General features: G+C 41.2%; 1 protein-coding gene and 8 non-coding genes across 9 annotated transcripts in view; all 9 read left to right on the top strand.

Moving 5' to 3' along the window:
• Positions 1-19767, top strand: part of LOC105389253 (dynein axonemal heavy chain 10) — a 91464-nt gene that overhangs the window by 13504 nt on the left and 58193 nt on the right. Inside the window, exons 13-34 of the mRNA XM_048627639.1 lie at positions 5833-6013; positions 6258-6401; positions 6687-6769; positions 7055-7181; positions 9040-9282; positions 9595-9764; positions 10122-10309; positions 10693-10854; positions 11222-11422; positions 11697-11988; positions 12262-12420; positions 12905-13141; positions 13638-13891; positions 14069-14217; positions 14435-14544; positions 14788-14966; positions 15318-15513; positions 15661-15758; positions 17717-17852; positions 18143-18229; positions 18416-18558; positions 18966-19144. Of these exons, the coding sequence (XP_048483596.1) occupies positions 5833-6013; positions 6258-6401; positions 6687-6769; positions 7055-7181; positions 9040-9282; positions 9595-9764; positions 10122-10309; positions 10693-10854; positions 11222-11422; positions 11697-11988; positions 12262-12420; positions 12905-13141; positions 13638-13891; positions 14069-14217; positions 14435-14544; positions 14788-14966; positions 15318-15513; positions 15661-15758; positions 17717-17852; positions 18143-18229; positions 18416-18558; positions 18966-19144 (3718 nt within the window). The remainder of the gene's footprint in view (positions 1-5832; positions 6014-6257; positions 6402-6686; positions 6770-7054; positions 7182-9039; positions 9283-9594; positions 9765-10121; positions 10310-10692; positions 10855-11221; positions 11423-11696; positions 11989-12261; positions 12421-12904; positions 13142-13637; positions 13892-14068; positions 14218-14434; positions 14545-14787; positions 14967-15317; positions 15514-15660; positions 15759-17716; positions 17853-18142; positions 18230-18415; positions 18559-18965; positions 19145-19767) is intronic.
• On the top strand, positions 460-578 carry LOC119690660. The gene has a single exon (XR_005253659.2). It is a non-coding gene; the product is annotated as a 5S ribosomal RNA (ribosomal RNA).
• On the top strand, positions 2053-2214 carry LOC119690690. The gene has a single exon (XR_005253687.1). It is a non-coding gene; the product is annotated as a U1 spliceosomal RNA (small nuclear RNA).
• On the top strand, positions 3619-3737 carry LOC119690659. The gene has a single exon (XR_005253658.1). It is a non-coding gene; the product is annotated as a 5S ribosomal RNA (ribosomal RNA).
• LOC119690699 lies at positions 4296-4500 on the top strand. The gene has a single exon (XR_005253696.2). It is a non-coding gene; the product is annotated as a small nucleolar RNA U3 (small nucleolar RNA).
• On the top strand, positions 6440-6558 carry LOC119690677. The gene has a single exon (XR_005253676.2). It is a non-coding gene; the product is annotated as a 5S ribosomal RNA (ribosomal RNA).
• LOC119690658 lies at positions 7438-7556 on the top strand. The gene has a single exon (XR_005253657.2). It is a non-coding gene; the product is annotated as a 5S ribosomal RNA (ribosomal RNA).
• LOC119690657 lies at positions 8071-8189 on the top strand. Its single transcript, XR_005253656.1, has one exon. It is a non-coding gene; the product is annotated as a 5S ribosomal RNA (ribosomal RNA).
• LOC119690656 lies at positions 8692-8810 on the top strand. The gene has a single exon (XR_005253655.1). It is a non-coding gene; the product is annotated as a 5S ribosomal RNA (ribosomal RNA).

Raw genomic sequence — 19767 nt, 5'->3', positions numbered from 1 at the left:
GTTCTTTAATAATTCCAAATAACTCATGTCAGCGCCGGGACTCAAACCCGCATCTCTAGTCTCTAGTGAAAAGTATTTATTTATTATGCCATTTACCTTTCCTTTAGCTCAGAAATATTCGGATCTGAGCACTAAAATATTTTCTGTCACCTGCATCTTCCTAATTTGTTACTATTGTTATTACACTCACGAGCAATGAAAAGGATCCACTAAGAAAAACACCAAATTACTTCTAAACGGAAATGGCTAGCTTAACGACGCCTTCTGCAACATTTAACAGAGCATCAGGAAATATTTTTGTTATAATTTTTGAAATAATTGGGTTTGTTTGGTGTCGGCATTTTGTAAGTGGAACTTTTTCATTGCCCGTGAGTGTGTTAATTTGTTGTTCCTTGATAATAATTCTATCAATAAAAGCCAATTTTCATAAATATTTTCACAAATTTGGTCTCTATCATCGTCAACGTCCATACCATGTTGAAAACACCTGTTCTCGTCCGATCACCGAAGTTAAGCAACATCGGGCGTGGTCAGTACTTGGATGGGTGACCGCCTGGGAACACCACGTGTCGTTGACTTTTTTTATAGCTAATTTACCTCTTCACTACATAGCCCAGTGCCTAGAGATTCTGCATGTCTAAGTTTGGGTTCCGCTCATCTCGCATAATCTTTATTGACCAAAACTCATTTCGCATAACTCGTATGGTCTAAACTTTTTTGGCCGAACCATCACTTTGCCAAGACTTATGTGGCATAAGGCTCGTTTCGTCTAAAACTCTTTAGGCACAATCTTTAAACACCTAAGTTTCGTTTGCTCAAATTTATGTTCGTCTATACCTATGTATAATCTTGTTTCTCCTAATGTTATCTTAATAAATAATATATTAAGTATGTAGTAAATGTACAAATTGTGGTATTTTTCTCCTACATCCCGAAAATCACGATATTGTATGATCAAAAAATCTAAAGTTAACGACCAATATAATTATTACAAACCCCATGAGATCGAAACCTAAAAATAGGTGCGACGACGAGCAAAGCGAGGAGGAGCGTGTTAGGTGCACATGTTCATCAAAACCAAAGCGAAGCGGAGCGAAGCGTTTTCCAAACAGCGGAAACAATATAAGGCACCAGTTTGCTCTATGTAGGGAGACGCTCCGTCAAAATTAAAGCCAAACGAATATTATTACTTTGTATAAACCTATGCCATAGCATTATTAGGCTATTCAAGATTTGGCCATACCATTATTAGACTAAACAATGTTATGCGAAATAACTTTTTACTAAACGAGATTTATGCCATACGATTTTCGGCGTAACGAGACTTTGACCAAACGTTACTATGCAATACGAGATTAGGCAAATAAATCTTATGCCAAAAAAGGTAGAACCCTAAGTTTTTATAGATCCAACGTTTTGTAACTGTACCCGTATCACGAAAATTCGAGCTAACGAATAGAATCGAATGCGAGTGCGACTATTGTCAACTTGACAGCACTTTCGAACACTTTTTACCTTTCGAATGAGTTTCGAAAAGAATGACCACAGAGTACATAATATTATTTTGACAATGACCTATGGAATGATAGCTGTCAAACTTTCGCAAATCTATACACCGCCATTTTGTTGTTGACAGGTTGACAGCACTTTCGAATAGACTATCGAATAGAATGTGCTGCGTTTTTTCCGGATCGCTCTACTGAAATATTTTATCGCTACCATGGTATTTTTTTGAGGCTCTACTTTAAATACGTATCGAGAACTCTTCGTTATCCCAAACTGAACCATTTTTTGTAAATATAATTTTTTGAATATTTATTTACAATGTGACGGACTGTGGTTTGTGTCTATGATGCCAAATTGCCAATAGAAAGCAAAAAAAAATATTAATATTTTAGTACCACAAGCTGAGTACTTATTTCGGAAGGGGCAGCACAGTCGAAAAATTTTAGTACCAAGTTTTTTTTATAGATGTCACTGTGCCCCAGTCTAGATCGCGGTATTAAGTTTTTTCCTCTAACAATGACTACCCTACCCTAACCTTGTGAAAGCATACTTACCTGGCATAGGGGACACCGTGATCAAGAAGGCGGTTCCCCCAGAGCGAGGCCCTTCCATTGCACTGCGGTTGGGTTGACCTTTGCGAATATCCCTAATGTGGATATCTCGGATGCGTAATTTTTGATAGTGGGGACTGCGTACGCGCCGTCCCCTTCTTAATCACTAATTATTTTCGACCTTACTATGCAACGATATTGCGGTTATTAGCGTGTTATATAAATAACTTTTGTGTTAATTATGTCATGTTGTGATATTCTAATTGTTCCTGGTTCAGTGCTTGTTGTTGTGAATGCATTTAGTTAATGTGCGTAGACATTATGATTATGAAGTAGAATGACATTATGAAATACTTCATAATCGTTCTCAAAGTTGCCGGCGAATACTCGATTGTCTCCCCAAAATCTAAAAATGTATTCTAGTATCGATAATGTCGATATTGATTTTAGGTCGATATAATCGATTATTAATAATTATTAGATTATAATTTGTATAATCTCGACAATACTATCTATTAAATCGATACCGGAATCAAGCCAATACTTTCCATTATATCGATTATTACGTAATAATAATAATTGATTTTTTTGCAATTATCATGACGCTGAGATTGCCACTCGCGCTGCCCGGTGCTCCCCAAAATGGCGGGATTTTTGTGTGGAAGTCAAAGGAGCGGCAGTGCGTGTTTACATTCAGCTCCGACGCTCAGTACCTACTCAGTACAGTACTCGCCGAGCGCCTGGAGGAGAAAGACGTTCGTTTAGATAATCGAAAATGCCGTCAGATGGAGCAATAACATTACAATTCAATTCCTAGAACTACTGGAAACTGAAAAAGTCATTTGGGATGTTAAGGATAAACAGAAACATAAGGTTCACGACGCGTGTAAAAAAAAAACAGTGGATAGACTGATATCATCCAAAATTCTTTTTTTGTATTCGATATCTTTTTAAATATCGAACATAATTATGTATTGCAAAAAGAGACAGCGCGGCCGCTGTTATTATTTCGACGTCTGTCATTGCCGACACTAATTGAAGCGAAGCGAAGTGAGTAAAGTAGGGCAGTTTGTAATTTGTAACACACACACTCCTCTCAATCCTGCTGCAGGAGTATTTAGGGTATTATTGCCGGCAACGAGAGGCGCAGCGGCAGGGGCTGAATGTAAATGAGGCAATAGACCAACGTGGACTCAGGTGTACGTAAAGCGATGATTTAGCAGTCGTAGCACACAGAACGTACTGACAGTTCATTCCCGAAGTTGCGATAAATAGCGCTATCAATCCTTTATCACCATTCACCATGCGTGAAGCCTCCGCAAAAGCCTTATTATGCCACTAACTAGAACTAGACATGAAAGCCAAACTCGAATCTAAATACGTCCCGTTACATAAATAAAATCAAGGTAACCTTTGCTTCAGCTCACAAGTCTTCGAATCTGAGCACTGAATGATTTTGTCTCTACGGCATCCACATGTGGTGTTTTAGTCATAATTGTCATTATCGATAAACAATAAGCTCATTTTCAAAATACATTTCACAAATTTGGTCCTGACTATCGTCAACGTCCATACCATGTTGAAAACACCGGTTCTCGTCCGATCACCGAAGTTAAGCAACATCGGGCGTGGTCAGTACTTGGATGGGTGACCGCCTGGGAACACCACGTGTCGTTGACTTTTTGTATTTTTCATGGGATAAAAATAAGCCTTTTCCCTTTTTTTTAGTACCTACCTTTGCATAATATACAGATATGTGGTATACTTATTAGATAAGGACTAACATTAGAAATAAGGTAAATTGTATACTAACACGTTGGATAATTTCCCAAATAATCATTTTATTATTATTATATACATATTATAGGGATTGTATTTTTTTTATTTAATATATTATTTATCTAGGACCTAGATAAAGAAAGAATTTTTTCATCTACCTAGATTCTAGGTAGATGAAAAAATTCTCAACCACAACGAGCATAACATGTAAACAACCCATGAAATTCTATTCTTAAACTCTTAAATAATTGCGGAGATAAATATTATTGTAAACTAACATGCATTTTTAGTTCATGATCTATCCGTATCACGCACAGCGCGGCTATCTACACAATATTAAAAAATCCTTTGCTTAGCAGTCTGCAGTCGAGACGGCAGATGTCACTATACCCAGCTCTACATCGCGGTATTAAGTTTTTTTCAGCTTTGATGGCTTCGTCGGGCGTGCCCATATTCGACAAGACCTTACTTCATAGGATCATTTCTATAGTAAGCTCTTCCCGAGATCTTCACAATATGTGAGACCGGACAAGTCACGTTGATGAGGTGTGGCGCGGTTCCCTGAGCGTGAGGCCGGCGGAGATCAGTGATCTTCAGCCATCGATGATCGTTCACCTCTCTTCGCAAGGGGAGGGGCGTGGGGCACCGTCGCTGTCTGAGTGGCTTTTATTTTAAATTACTAATATACATAATCAACTCGCGGTATGAACTATCGTTACAGTTAAATTAGTTTTTTATTTAGAATTTACCTAGGTTTCCATTAATTTAAAGATTTAATTTACTTATTAACTACGAAACGAAACTTCGGCGGCATCACTACGCACACTACGCAGTATCAAACATTTGCCCTGAATCGTGCCATTGATTAGTAAACTATTCAATGGCGCGATTCAGGGCAAATGTTTGATTGCTGTCGCAGGTTTTTGCAATGCGACGCCCTAAAACCCTTCCTTCATTGGATGGAAGATTTAGATGTTCGAACCTCCCCCTTTTACGTTGAGTATCGTCAACTGTCGAAATGTAAGGCAAATTTGTTAGTTCCAAAACTGACTAGGTACGTTGGCGCTGTTCTTTTTGAAAATTTCGTGATTATTGATAGTTAAGGCGAGATCAGACATTTTTTCCTTTCATGTTGACACGACTTAGTGAAAATGACAAAAAATTAACGTTCACTTATTATTTTCAATAATATCTCGTCGAGTGAGGTCGTTTGTGCGTCTCGGAACTACAGGGCTCGAGACAAAATGGCCGAATGCGAATGTACGTTCATTCTGTGTGCAGACTGTTCACTTTTCTTTCATTCGGAGTGGGAATGAAGATGCGAATACCAAAATCAATCATTGTTGGATCGGTTCATTAATGAATTCATTGGGCACTCTTGTGTCATTTTGTGTTCACACGTGTCATTTCGAATGAAAGACAGAAATAAACGTAAAATGAACCGTCTGATCCCGCCTTCTTGATTCTTTATATTATAATTAATGACTGTTACGTAGTTATGATGTCGTCATTTAGATATCTGATTTAGCTTTTCAGTAAAAGGTTGATATTAAAGTAAATATAACCTTCCCAAAAATCGTTTCGTAATAATTTCAATTATTTATGTTGACTTGTAAGTATTCTACTAAAACTTTATAAAATTTAGTTAAAACCAAACCATACCGCGATGTAGCTGGCGCACACTAGTGACATCTTTTGATACTCGCGCACATCACATATCTTTTTAACAGCCTTCTTGTGGAGCTGTTTAGCTTAAAAAATGAGAGCTTGGTGATAAAAGCAGTACAAAACCTAAGGTTTTACAAATATTTTTTTAGGGAAGTTATGTATTAATCTAAACAGATAAGTACAGTGACATCTATACTTAGTTGGCAGCACTAGCATAGGGTCACTCTAAATCGACAAAACGCAGTCGGCACGCAGATAGAGTCTCCGAAACTTAGTTTTTCGTCATATAGAGTGACCCCACGGATGCAACGTATTATTTAACTTCCAGGTGCCGGAGCTGAACGATTGCGAGCAGAAGAAAGAGGCGTTCCTTCAGTACAAGAGGATCTCTAAAGTGATGAAGGAGTACGAGGACTCCAAGTACAAGGTGTGGGTGGACGGCGCCTCGCTGCTAGTGGACAGCATGATGAAGAAGAACGTCTTGCATGTGCAGTTCACTACACCGCCGGGTAAGTGGGGTCACAGGATCAGTGAATGAAAAACGAAGTAGGAAAAGAGATAATTTTTTTCGGAATTTATATCAAATAATACTATTAATTCAAATTTCATAAATACCTAATGTACTTATATTTATTTTTCATGCGAAATAAGTGGATGAAGAAGGTAATATCACAGTGACATGTTACTGCTTTCAAATCGCTCTCAGTAGGTATTATAGTTTAGTAACCACTGTATGAATTTCATATCTTCCAGAGCCGTCGCCGGCCGGCCGGCCCGGCATGCAGCTGACCGGCGCGGGCGCAGCTCTCGTCAAGAAGAGACTGTCGCAGACGTCACTACACCCCGCTGACATCGTGCAGAGAGAGATTGCTGACAAACGGAAGAGGGATAAAGCTTGTAAGTAGATACGACTTGAAAATTTCATGGTGATTATCGCCAACGTCCATACCATGTTGAATACACCGGTTCTCGTCCGATCACCGAAGTTAAGCAACATCGGGCGTGGTCAGTACTTGGATGGGTGACCGCCTGGGAACACCACGTGTCGTTGGCCTTTTGCCTTTTTTTATTTCGTTGGTTTCGAGTATTATTCAACACTGTATTTTGTTGGGTGTTGTACGTTTGAGGCGAAATATCTTTTACTTAGAATCGTACATGAGACAAGTGTTTTTCTTGTTGCAGTAATGATGATGCGCATCCCCGGCCAACACTATGAGAACGTGCGGTCACCAAGCTCCGTTTCTTTACTTGCTAAAGAGGGACTGGTAAGTTAGTACTGTTAGTAGACAAATGTCGGCGTCGGAGTCGCGTCGTAGCGCAGTTTTGACACATTCCACGTGGGTGTACTCACCCCGCACCACAAAAGTTTGAAAGAGGTTTGATTGACAGATCCTTATGCCTGGTAAATAACGTTGGTTTTCCGGAGCAGCAAAACAAATGACAAATTAAATGTATGGTTTTGACAGCTGCCATACGGCTTATGGTATATTTTACTAAGTATATCTAGTTAGTAAGATCATGTGATTATTCGGGTGTTTATTTGTCTCCAGCTGGACGTGACCTGGCGCGACCTGACGGTGAACAAGCTGGTGCAGGAGTACGAGCTCGAGTTTCAGCCGAACTACGAGAAACTCATCTTTCAGGTCATCTATGAAGCTGAACTACTGGAGCAACTTGGTAAAGATTCAATGGAAATATTATTTATTTAGTATAGGTATAGCAATAATTATCTACTGTTTAGAATAACGAGTTGTGTGATGATCCGCTCTTGGGTTCTAAATTTCCAATAAGCTATTTGTAACAATACATGTTGTAGGTACATAGGTACCTACTAATAATGCGTCACCTTGAGCGGTTGCATGGCCAGCTAAACAAAAATTATTCCTCCTTGGGGCCTATCAGGATCGGCTTCACTATATTGGTAGTCTCTATCGTCAACGTCCATACTATGTTGAAAACACCGGTTCTCGTCCGATCACCGAAGTTAAGCAACATCGGGCGTGGTCAGTACTTGGATGGGTGACCGCCTGGGAACACCACGTGTCGTTGACTTTTTGCTTTTTGGCAACAAATTATCAGTCTTATTCATTCCTTTTTTCGTCACTCTGGTGCATTTGCCTATTATTATTGCACTACGTACTACGTTACATAGACCATACACAGTCGATTAGATAGGTACAGTAAAAAAAGTTATTCTTGGACAGTCTTCTAAAATCGTAGACCAACGCTCTTAGTTTAAACTAAAATAGTCAACTTGTATATTAATTGAGATTCCTGTCCGAGAGCTGGGGGCCAAGTGTCAGCAGTGAAAATTTACTCTTTGTATGGCACGGGGCTAGTGCAGCGCGTGTACCGCTAGGTGGCGACTCTCCCGCGACATCCTAATTCACGCTTACTCGCCGCTTCATGCAGCACAGTTCAGCACACTACTTTACACTGAGACTTTACATAACTTTTTATTATTTTTTATTGACGTAACGCCAGTCTATCTCTGATCTGGCGGCAATTTTATGAGGATTCTCTTATTTATTTCTAGATTAAATTAACAATATTGGTGGTTCTTCTCGTCAACGTCCATACCATGTTGAAAACACCGGTTCTCGTCCGATCACCGAAGTTAAGCAACATCGGGCGTGGTCAGTACTTGGATGGGTGACCGCCTGGGAACACCACGTGTCGTTGACTTTTTGCTTTTTCGCAACCAAAATAATCTGTCTGCTGGTGCTCATTCTCTTTTCGTCACTCTAGCTACATACGTTACATACATCATACTCACAGCAGCTGATTAGTGATTACCTACATAGATAACTACAACATTTCAAAAGTTATTCTTGGCCGTCCTCACCACAGTCGTCTAAAACCATAGAACAACGCCCATTTTTTAAACTAAAATAGCTTATAAATATTTTATGAGATAGTTCCTGTGCGAGAGTATAGAGGAAAATCAACTAAAATTTGTGTGGCGCGGAGTTAGTACAGCTGCAGCGCGTGTACCGCTAGGTGGCGACTCCATCGCGATTACCACGTTTACTCGCCGCTTCTTGTACGGTGTATAAACTCGCACTCCCCAATGCTACTTACTAACTTTTAATTATTTTTCAATATCGTAGCGCCAATTCATCCGTGCTTTGTTATGTGGATGCTCTGCTGATGCTGAAGTAAATTAGAAATATTGGTTTTATCTGTTGTCAACGTCCATACCATGTTGAAAACACCGGTTCTCGTCCGATCACCGAAGTTAAGCAACATCGGGCGTGGTCAGTACTTGGATGGGTGACCGCCTGGGAACACCACGTGTCGTTGACTTTTTGCATTATTTATGCCAGAATAAAATTATTTTCTCTGGGGCACATTTATCTATCTATTGAATTGAGCATCACAAAATTAAAAAAATATTATTCTAAAATAAATTTTGTGCTAAAATCCTTCTACTGCTGCTATGTCTGATTGTTCTACCTACTTCTAATATTCACTCAGTACATTATCGTGAAATGCTCATTGAATAACTCATGACTCAAGAACTCTATACCCACAGGTTTCGACCTCCCATCAAACATACGCAACGTGGCAATGCAGAAAGACCGAATCTACTACGAGTTGGAGTCTCTGACTGAAGTTATCGCTCGGTACAACAAGATAGCCTCGTCGCTGAGCCAATCAGAGACGACTCTGATGAAGAAACATCTGTTGGAGATGGAGAGACATATACTGCCGGGGCTGACCAGGATACCGTGGACGGCTTTGGGTATTAAGGACTATATTAAGGACATTAATAAAGGTGAGAACTGTGCGTAGTAAAGAAGAACGCTTTGTAAATTTAGTCTTACATAGGAAGGTACACCATACTCTTTTCATAAAATTTTCTTGGAAAACTTTTAGCTGATAATACTTTTAAAATACATAATATTATTAAATAGGGCTAAAATTTGAGCCCTAGCACACTGGGCTTGGGAGCTAAAGGTTTGAATTTATAGAAAACCAAAACAAACACAAATCGTAATATTCGAATCATGTTAAAGATTGCTCGTTTGTGCACCCTAAAACCATAATTTCCAACACCTACCTATACACAACTAACAACAACTTGCAGGCGTGAACTCTCTAGAAGCAGTTTACCAGCAGCTCAAGATGGTGGAGAAAGACATCCGGTTCCTCGTGGACCAGATCGAGCGGTTCGACCTGTACCCGGTGGTGAAACCTCAAGACTATGTGGACCCTGACACAGGGGAGCCTGATGATACGTGGCTGTATCCTTGTAAGGTGTGTGAGAGAGAAAAAAAAACACTTTTACGGTGAGGTAACTGTGAAAGAGAAGACCCGTAGATATTGCTGACATGTCGAGCTTTAATTTTTTCTAATAAGTTGTGCCGTAAAGATACCTAATCCTACAGAGTGTTGCAAAGGTGGTAGATTAAGATTACTAAGCCGAAAGGGTGTGTGATTCAGGGGGTCATTCCAAACAACATCTGTTCTAAGACTTTTGGAAATTCGCAAAAAAAATAACTTCATAGAAACTTTGTTGGTCACGTGACTTCTACTATGGAGAAGCAAATATTTTTCACTATAATCGTTTTATTTTTTGCCGAATTTTGCGGTAATCTGCATCATTATCCGCAGACATACTTCGCGGAGCTGGCCGCCGAGCGTCTCTCCCGCTCCGCCCTGCTCGCGCGCATGTACTCCAGCATCCTGGCGACCCTGCTGAAGCTGGAGCACCTGATGCTGGGCGGCAGCAGCGGCCGCGCGCCCGGCATGGCCGCCTACTACTCGCACGAGGAGACCACGCTATTCCACGCACTCATTAGGTGACTAGCTACATACTACAGCTGAAGCTGCTGGAGTCACTCATTAGGTGAAGTTTTAATTATCGCGAGGTGGGTTTTTAAAGTTGGAGTGATAAAAGGTAACGTTGTGGACTACGTATTGTTATTACGGGCTCAGAAACCGTTTAAGTCTACATATTATATACTCAGTGTCATCCTATATGCGACGCGACACGTCACAATCACAATCAACACGCTGTGTGTCTTCTCATATGAAATCTACGTATTACCACTGGGCGGCACGCTAGCGCCCCTTTGACGTCACCTCGCCCTCCCGCCCAGCCTTCTATGTACCCGAATCTTTAGCAGATTTCCCAGACATAATTACATTCTCTAACCATCTAACACACCCATACCCTCCGCAGATTCACGCTAGAGAACCTGCAGCAGTTCCAGGCTCAGCTGGGCGGGGCCGCCGCTCTGTTCCAGGTGGACGCGACCCTCGCGCCGCCCGACGTGGCCGCGCGCCCCGCCGCGCGCGAGCTGTGCAATATTGTGACGCATGATGTCAAGCACTTCCTCAATAGGTAAGTGTGTACCTACTTACACGTCGTCCGCAAACGGAAAGTGAGTATTTAACGTTTTCTGCGCGGTGCAACGTAGGCAGGCTTCAAGTACGAACTAGAAAAGGATCGAAAGGATATTGATGAACATAAATAATAAAGCATCCGCTTGACGCAGTGGATGTCGTTAAGGCTCCTACACACAGTGCCGCCGCGCTTCATTGTTCGCATGTACCCGGCGGCATTTCCGCCGACATGTGTGTAGTAGGCATTAGTGTGCAGTACCAAAGTCATCAAAGTTATCAATCACCAAAACTTTCTCACCGTGATAAATCTGAGGGAATAGAGATTTAGAATAAAAGTAAAGCTTTTAAAATTCTTCTGCTTCCAGACTAACAGTGTTCCCTCGCTGGATGAAGGGCACGTGCCTGGCCTGCCCGCCGCAGCGCATCTCCGAGGCCACCGGCAACGAATACTTCACGTTCTCATACTTCGAGGACGTACTCCGGGTCATGGCCATCAACGACATCACCGTGCTCATCCAAGACACGATATACCGCTTGACGCAAGACATCAATACTTATGTGCAGAAGTAAGTGGAAAATGTTCATAAAGTATTTTTTCTATAACTTTTACATAATTATGAAGAAACAATAGGGAAAAATTGCATATATTAGTCATGCTGTCCCGCTCTATCTTAGTATAATCGTTAGCTCGTCATTACTCCTTCCTACTCCCACTTATGTACCTAATGTCCATCCACTAGGTATACCTACATCGCTAGATTTTATTTGTAATGGTCTACGTGGAATATATTAAATTCCTTATAACTACCTATATCACCTGATAATCCAAATTCTTTACAGATGGCAAAAGTACCAACACCTCTGGGCCTACGACAAGAATCTCTCATGCGAGAAGTACGTTCAGAAATACGACCAGATCACCAAATATGACGAGAAATTCTTCTTCTTCGAGGATATTATTGAGGATTTGAACGAACACGTTAAGTTTGTGGATATTGGCGCCGTGAGAGTGAATTTGCGGGAAATTATCAAGCAGATTCAGGGGCATGCCATGGAATGGAAGACCATCTTGGGAGAGTGCATCGTGAACAAGACTAGAGCTAGCATGCAGGAACTGAGGAATGAGATTGATGTAAGTGTTATAACAGAATATGTAGGTGTGTTGTTAAATATATTCTATTCGCAAGCAAGGGTCTGTTTCCACATCGACTCGGCGTGATTATGGCATAGCAACTATTCCGTATGACCCACCGCAGGTTTTAACCAATATCGGAGCCAGCCCATAAACGAATAGCGCCCGAGCAGCATAGCGCGCACCAATAGCGTCTCGTGGTTTCGACACATTCCACCATTCTTTGGTCAAGATCAAGATTAATTTTACATGACAAATTTTGTCCACTTCCAGAGTCTCCGTCACGACATGAACATCAACATCAAGGGGCTGGAGGACTTCAAGCTGGTGATGGCCACCATCGCGCTGGTGCAGCGGGCCACGGTGGCGGCCGAGGTGCGCTACCGCCACATGCAGGAGGTGTTCAACATGCTGCGGCACCATGGGATAGAGGTGAGATTGATGTGTTATCTGTTGTGTATACGCATGGGTGGTATTGGCACTCTGACGAGGGAAAGGTTTCTTTGTCCTGTCGGTACATGGTGGGATTTTTAAAGTGAGGCAGCTCAATTTACCAGATATATTCTTGTTTACTTAATTTATATGCTTTATATGACATTATTTTTATATGATTTGTGACATGCCTAATTTAAGTAATGTACTTCATTATATTATTATTAATAATAATTATATTTATGACGATGTATTGAACTGAATAAATGAATATGAATATAATAATATGAATAATATAGAGGACAGCGTTTTACCTTTAAAGTAGAGCATCCGCTCACTGTATTGTTTATTTAGCTTCAACAAACTTCTTAGCAAGCGCGATAGGAGCGACTAAATGGGCAATCCCGTGCCACTTATAAAACCTCCACGCCCTAATCAAATGGGGCAATTCATGATAATTTTACCATACTTATATCTTTACCAGGTATCAGACGAAGACATCGAGTTCGCGAACAGCCTAGAAGCGGCTTGGGGCAAAATCTACCAGACGTCCCTATTCCGAGGCAGGACACTGGAACAAACGAAGGATAAGTTCTCCAAACTGAACGTGATAGAGATAGCGGATTTCTTGCGGGAGATCGACGAGTTTGTGGAGCGCTTCGACTCGGCCGGCCCGGGCACCGTCGGCGAGGATATGGACCGCGGCTTGCTGCTTATGGAGGTGAACATTGAATTAATGAATGAATAAACTTTATTAAAGAAAAATATGTAAATATAGTATACATCAGTTGCATAGGCAAATAAAGAATTTACGTTGTTAAATACCTAAAATACGCTCTTCATCTGTGCTATAGATTACAAGCTCTTCCTTTGCAACTTAATGGTAGGTATACCTACATTGGACAACAATATGTATACTTAGGCAAATAATTATGGTCGTTTTATATAAACAACAAGAAAAATGTATACCTTTACCTATCGATTACCAACTGTAGACGTAGCATGTCGACTATAGTCAACAATGTAAGTCTTGATCGAATGCAGTGTCTCTCTCGCACAAATTGCGCGGCTTAAACATAGACAGTGAGTGTGACATCACATCTACAGCATTATTAGTATATCCAATCACCGCTAGATTTCGTGAACACTTACATAGCATCAACTAACTTACTAACTTAAAACTATGTAAAAAAATATTCTTAATAATATGTCAATAGGAATACCTGAAACAATTCGACGAGATCGAAGCCCGTAAGAAAGTCCTTCAGGCGGCGGAACAGCTGTTCGACAACCCTCTAGCAGACTTCTCCACGTTCAACCGAGCCAAGAGTGACTTCCTAGCCATGGACCAGGTTTACAAGATCTACAAGGCCCAAAGAAACGCTAGGGAGGTGTGGGCCAGGACACTCTGGGTGAACCTCAACCCGCAAGCGCTGGTCGACGGCATCGAACAGTTCTTCAAAGAGTTCAGGTAAGAAAGTAATCCATGAATTTCTAGTCAATATCGTGCGCTTTTTCGATGCAGAAGTCATTTTCATCCATCAGTTTACCTATTGGTCATGAAATAGAGTCAGAAAATCCTCGCACTTTTTCATTCCCATTTACGCAACTGCACACAGCTTACAGCGCCATCTATGTTTACAAACAGGAAGCTACCGAAGGTGATTCGCCAGACGCCAACCGGCGTGATGCTGGACATGAAACTGAAGCAGTTCAAGAGCGTGGTGCCGCTGATGGTCTCTCTGAAGAACGAGGCCATGAGGGAGAGGCATTGGAAGATATTGATGGAAAAAACTGGTACCGAAATGTCTTACTGTTTTAAAGATATAGATTTTCTTTTCTAGCTATTGTAATTCAGGACGACAGAGAGAGAAGTAGAAGCTGCAGGTAGAGATTACTCCGAAGGTATATAGGTCTCTGTTCGTCTTGTAAAGGACGTTGTCACGCCACCAACTCACTCTCGTATTGTATAAGTATAACCCAAGCTACAATTAACTGTTTTGTTTTCTATCAGGTAAGGAATTCGACATGTCAGCCGAGCGCTTCACGTTGGAGAACATGTTCTCTATGGAACTACACAAGTACCAGGATGTAGCTGAAGAAATCGTCAACCACGCCATCAAGGTAAACTTTTTCAATATATTGTATTATGTTCGACGACTGCCTTCCTCAGTCAACCACTACCTTTCACCTGTCTAAAGTCGCCACACCACACTCTGTGTTTCTACTCATAAACTCGTCTACCTCAATGGTTATCAGTTTTTCAGCTGGCCGGCCCACTGCCATTTCAGCTTGCTGATTTTAAGAGCTGTTTCGGCAGCCGTATTTCCCTGACTTATTCACATCGATACGTTTTTTGTTATCCAGGAGCTAGCCATAGAGCGCGGGGTGAAGGACATCCAAGACACGTGGGCGGCTATTAACTTCACGGTCGCCGTGCACAGCCGCAAGGGCAGCGACCGCGGGTTCACGCTGGCGCCCTGTGACGACATCATGACCAAGCTCGACGACGACTGCATGTCGCTGCAGAGCATGGCTGCTTCGCAGTGAGTTGTCGGGACGATTTGGCAGGTTTTGTGAGGGCATAGGATCTAGCTCCGGTTTACGGACTAGCCTTTGTAACACCATACAGTCTAGCTGGGCCTTCATCTACTCCGATCTTTCGGTGGCATATAGCCTACGCTTCTCCATAATTTTGTAACACCAGCTGAAAATGTTCTGTCCCTAGACTAAGGCTACAGAAGAGCCCCTGTAGATGAACCTCGATCAAAGAGATATTTCATACTCCTGCTAAAAGCGAGAAACACTACTCCACCATAAGATGCACCATGTATCTAAAGGGAGGATACATAAGTACATAATATGACAAACTGGTTACAATATCTTCCCTTTTCCAGATTCATAGGCCCGTTCTTCCCAGTCGTACAGAAGTGGGAACAGACCCTCTCGCTCATATCTGAAGTGATCGAGGAGTGGTTGTCTACGCAGCGCAAGTGGCTGTATCTGGAGGGGATATTCGTGGGAAGCGATATTAGGACGCAACTGCCTGACGCGGCTAAGAAGTTTGACGATATCGATCGCTCGTTTAGAAAGGTATGGTGTTTTGAGCTATACTTCTTTTAAGTACTTATGTTGCATTTCACCGGAATCTCCTAAGGACAACGAGAGGTACGCTCTATAATAGTATAAAACGGGAAAATAAACACACCTATTATATTCGTTTTATTTATTTTGTTTCAGATAATGGCGGACACGGCCAAACGGCTGAACGTGGTTGACTGTTGCACGATACCTGGCAGACTGGATGAATTCATACATTTAGGGATTGGACTTCAAAAGTAAGATCCTTGCCGAACTGTTTGATACATACAAATAATTATGCTCACGACTGTAATCCCCGAAGGGGTAGTTAGAGGTGGCTCGCAAGCGAGTCACCCGAATAGGGAATATGCGTAATTTTTTTTTATACTTTTATTGGATAGTTTTACATCACTTTATTATAGTAAAAAAAAATTCAACGCCAAAATAAGTAATTTAAGGTATTTTAAAGAAAGTTAAAAAATTACAACCATCACGACCATTTTGAAATTCCCGTCAGGATGGCGGGCTGTCGTGACGTCATAATCGTTTAATTTCACGGCTCAGAATAATGAGTCCCGTCAGTCGGCATAGATTTTTTACCTTATCAAGTAATCACAGAGTTCTTTTGTATTTTCAACAAACCAATGTTGTCATGGTAACAAACGAAAAAGGAAGTGTATAAAGTGTGATCAGTGGCTGTTTTGTAATGGTAATAAAGTGTGACCAGTGGCTGTTTTGTAATGGGAGCTCGTAAATAGCTGCTAGTAGCTCTTTTGAAATGGGAGCGCGCAAACCAGAGGACCTTTGTACACAATATTACGCTATTATGGCAATATGAATATAAAGTAATATTTGTATTGTATGTAAGTACTTACTGTAACTTTGGTTCTCAGTAAGAGAGACTAGGGTTAGTGGGTCATTCTATTCTATTATCTGTGGGGATTTAAGAACCTGCACCTGGCTCTCTTGAATGGAACCATTGTGCATATCTCAAAGGTCTAAACCTCCTTATCTAAACTATCGAATAAGAGTATAAAAATATATGCATATTCCCTAATATTTGGGCACACGGCTCTCGACTTTTCAATAATCTTTGCTGTCCTTTTCCGCAGCTGGCCACAGTTTACTCGTTCATACTGCGTAATAAATTTAATGTGTCCAGTTCTTCTGATTACGAGAATTCTTCCATAACTTAATTTAGAAAAAAATAACAACTTTTGAAATATACTAACGACTGCCATTATAACCTAAAAGTAGAAAGAGCAACTTGTGTCATGTTCATGTCATAATACTTACAATACAAATTTAATTTTATTGTGTTGCAATATGGAGCATATTTGAGTGGCTCGTTGACTAGCGAATGGCTGTTTACGCCTCATTACAATAGAACAACTAGTGGCAGCCCATACACTACCAAAAAAAATTATAAAAAGTCCTAAGCTTTGCAAACAAACAAGCATATCAAACAAGAAGTGGAGAGGTTATAGGAGGCTAGGATCTACTCGTATTGGAAGAATTTTTATGTGATCCATCGTATCTGATCACAACGAGCATCACAAATACTCGGTGACATTAACATTTCTTTGTTTACACTTGACATTTATTTAACTATACGCAAACGCAAAGAAGTTATTATTCTGAGATTGATATATAAAGAATTATGACGTCACATCCGCCCTAAGAAAATGGGTGACGTTTCTCGGAAGTTAGAATTTACCGAAGTTTTTTTGTACTTTTCAACTTCATTTACTTGCTCAAAAATAAATTAAAATAAAAAATTATGATGGAGTCGTAGTTAAGAAACAAGAAAGTTTATTATAAATAATATTTGACCTTTATTTGAACCACTTGCATATTCCCTATTTCGCTAAGTATACATATTTTGTACTCACGCGATAGGTCGCGAGCCGTCGTCGTTTTTGAATGTTTGATATAGTCAGTTAGCAAAAATAGCTATCTGTTACTTTTATCGAGATATTGCGCACTTCATTCCTAGCAAAGTAGCAAATCAATCACTGAGATGGTATTTTGATTACTTTTGGTTTTTTTAGCCAGATATATTGCCCATGGGACATCGACCCCATATATAATGACAGCGTGCCACCCGGGGTTTTGATACATCCAATTCACGTCGTCATACAGCGTCGCATCACGCTAATTTATGACCATTAGTATTACATTTTATCTAAAATAAACCTCATTCTATCCCTGTCAGATGCCAGAAGTCCCTGAACGACTACCTGGACACGAAGCGCCGCGTGTTCCCGCGCTTCTTCTTCATCTCGACGGACGAGCTGCTGTCCATCCTCGGGAGTAGCGAGTGTAGCTGCGTGCAGGACCACATGATCAAGGTGAGAGCTGTTGTACGTTGTGTGTGTCTGTCTGTCTGTCCATCCTGGGCAGCAGCGAGTGTAGCTGCGTGCAGGACCACATGATCAAGGTGAGAGGTGTTATACGTTTGTGTGTGTCTTTTTGTGGGTAACGTAGATGCATAAGGAATGCGGATTTTGATATGGATTTGACAAAGCTTTCTACACACATGTTTCATGAAAGTCGATTCTTTAGTTTTTTTTAAAGTGTATTTTGCCGCTGATTTCCCATATGGTTCTACATTTTTTTTATTATTCTTTACCTGTTGCAGATGTTTGACAACATCAAAGCTTTGGACCTCTACGTGGATCACAATAATCGTCCAGTTGCAGCCAAGATGATATCAGCTGAAGGAGAGGTAACCATCAAATTAATAGTGACTTATCGCCGTGTTCTGGACAGTTCTAGGCTATGTTTTATGCACTAGATTTGACTGTAAGCCATGCACTGGTCCCAAGTGCCATATGAATTATGTGAACTATAACCCTTATTCCTATATGTAGGTATTAAATCAAATAATACCTATATATTATTCCATTATCAGGTGATGGAATTCCGTAACGTAGTATACACGGAGGGCCGAGTGGAGGACTGGATGAATCTGGTGCTCATAGAGATGAGGAACACCAACAGGTTTATAACAAAGAAAGCCATATTTTATTACGGCAGGAATTGGAAGGTTCCAAGGTGAGATTGTATTACAACATTATTTGTTTTATTATTGTCCATTATGTAGACACACAACATAAAGCTAGACTAGATTACATACTGTAAATCGATGACCGATGGACGAGATTAAAAAACCGTCATGAAACTGTATGGTAGACATTGTATTGCTTTAAACCATGGGTGGCAGGCTGGCACCCGGTAGTGGCTGGATAAGTTTGGCAGCGGCATAATGATGATGAATTGATGATGATTCAGAACCGGAAAAAAATATCATCATCATCATCAGCCTATAGCAGTCCACTGCTGGACGTAGGCCTCTCCCAAAGCACGCCACTGGATGCGATCTTTAGCTTTCCGAAAATATGTTTATTCGTCGTCAAATTAATACATTCCTGACGACTTCTTACATGCTCTATAACCCCCAGAACGGAGTGGATCCTGGAATACCAAGGCATGGTGTGCCTTGCGGCCAACGGCGTGTGGTGGACAGCCGAGACGGAGGAGGCGCTCTCGCGAAGCAGCGCCGGGGACGCGCGCGCCGTCAAGACACATCTGCAAAACCTTAATGAGCAGTTAGATGCGCTGGTCGTCAAAGTCAGACAAGGTGGGTGGGATTTTATCAGTGTTTTTCCATAAAGGGTGACATTTTATCATTGTTTCATACAAAGTGTTTGTTTTCAGTAGGTATGTTTCTAAATGCAGTAACATTTTTTTTGCGAGCTGCCATACAAGGTGTGGTTTTATCAGTGATACATACATAGTGGAATTGTATCTGTAAACTTTCATAGGATTTGAAGTTTTATCAGTGATACAGGGCATATTAAGCAACTTTCACTATAGCTTAGTTGAGGTTGTGAGTACCAGGCTAGCAGGGTTGTAGAGGAGCGGGCGCGGCGTGTGGTGGACGGCGGAGACGGAGGAGGCGCTCTCGCGAAGCAGCGCCGGCGACGCGCGCGCCGTCAAGACGCACCTGCAGAACCTTCATGAGCAATTAGACGCACTGGTGGTTAAAGTTAGACAAGGTGGGTGGGATTTTATCAGTGATACGGGGTAAAATTTTATCATTGAGCTTTCGAAAAGGGTGAAATTTTATCAGTAACGCTCTCGTGGCCAGGTCAGTGTCTGTCCTATGCAACTTTCACTATAGGACCCTAAAATATCACCATTAACCGTAGTGAAGTACCAGGCTAGCAGGGTTGTGTCTGGGGGACCGCGGAGTACCAGGCT

This window comes from Plutella xylostella, chromosome 19 (genome assembly GCF_932276165.1).
Source record: "Plutella xylostella chromosome 19, ilPluXylo3.1, whole genome shotgun sequence".
Taxonomy (NCBI): Eukaryota; Metazoa; Arthropoda; class Insecta; order Lepidoptera; family Plutellidae; genus Plutella; species Plutella xylostella.
The sequence above is the reverse complement of the archived record's forward strand: the minus strand, read 5'-3'. Positions and strand labels throughout refer to the sequence as shown.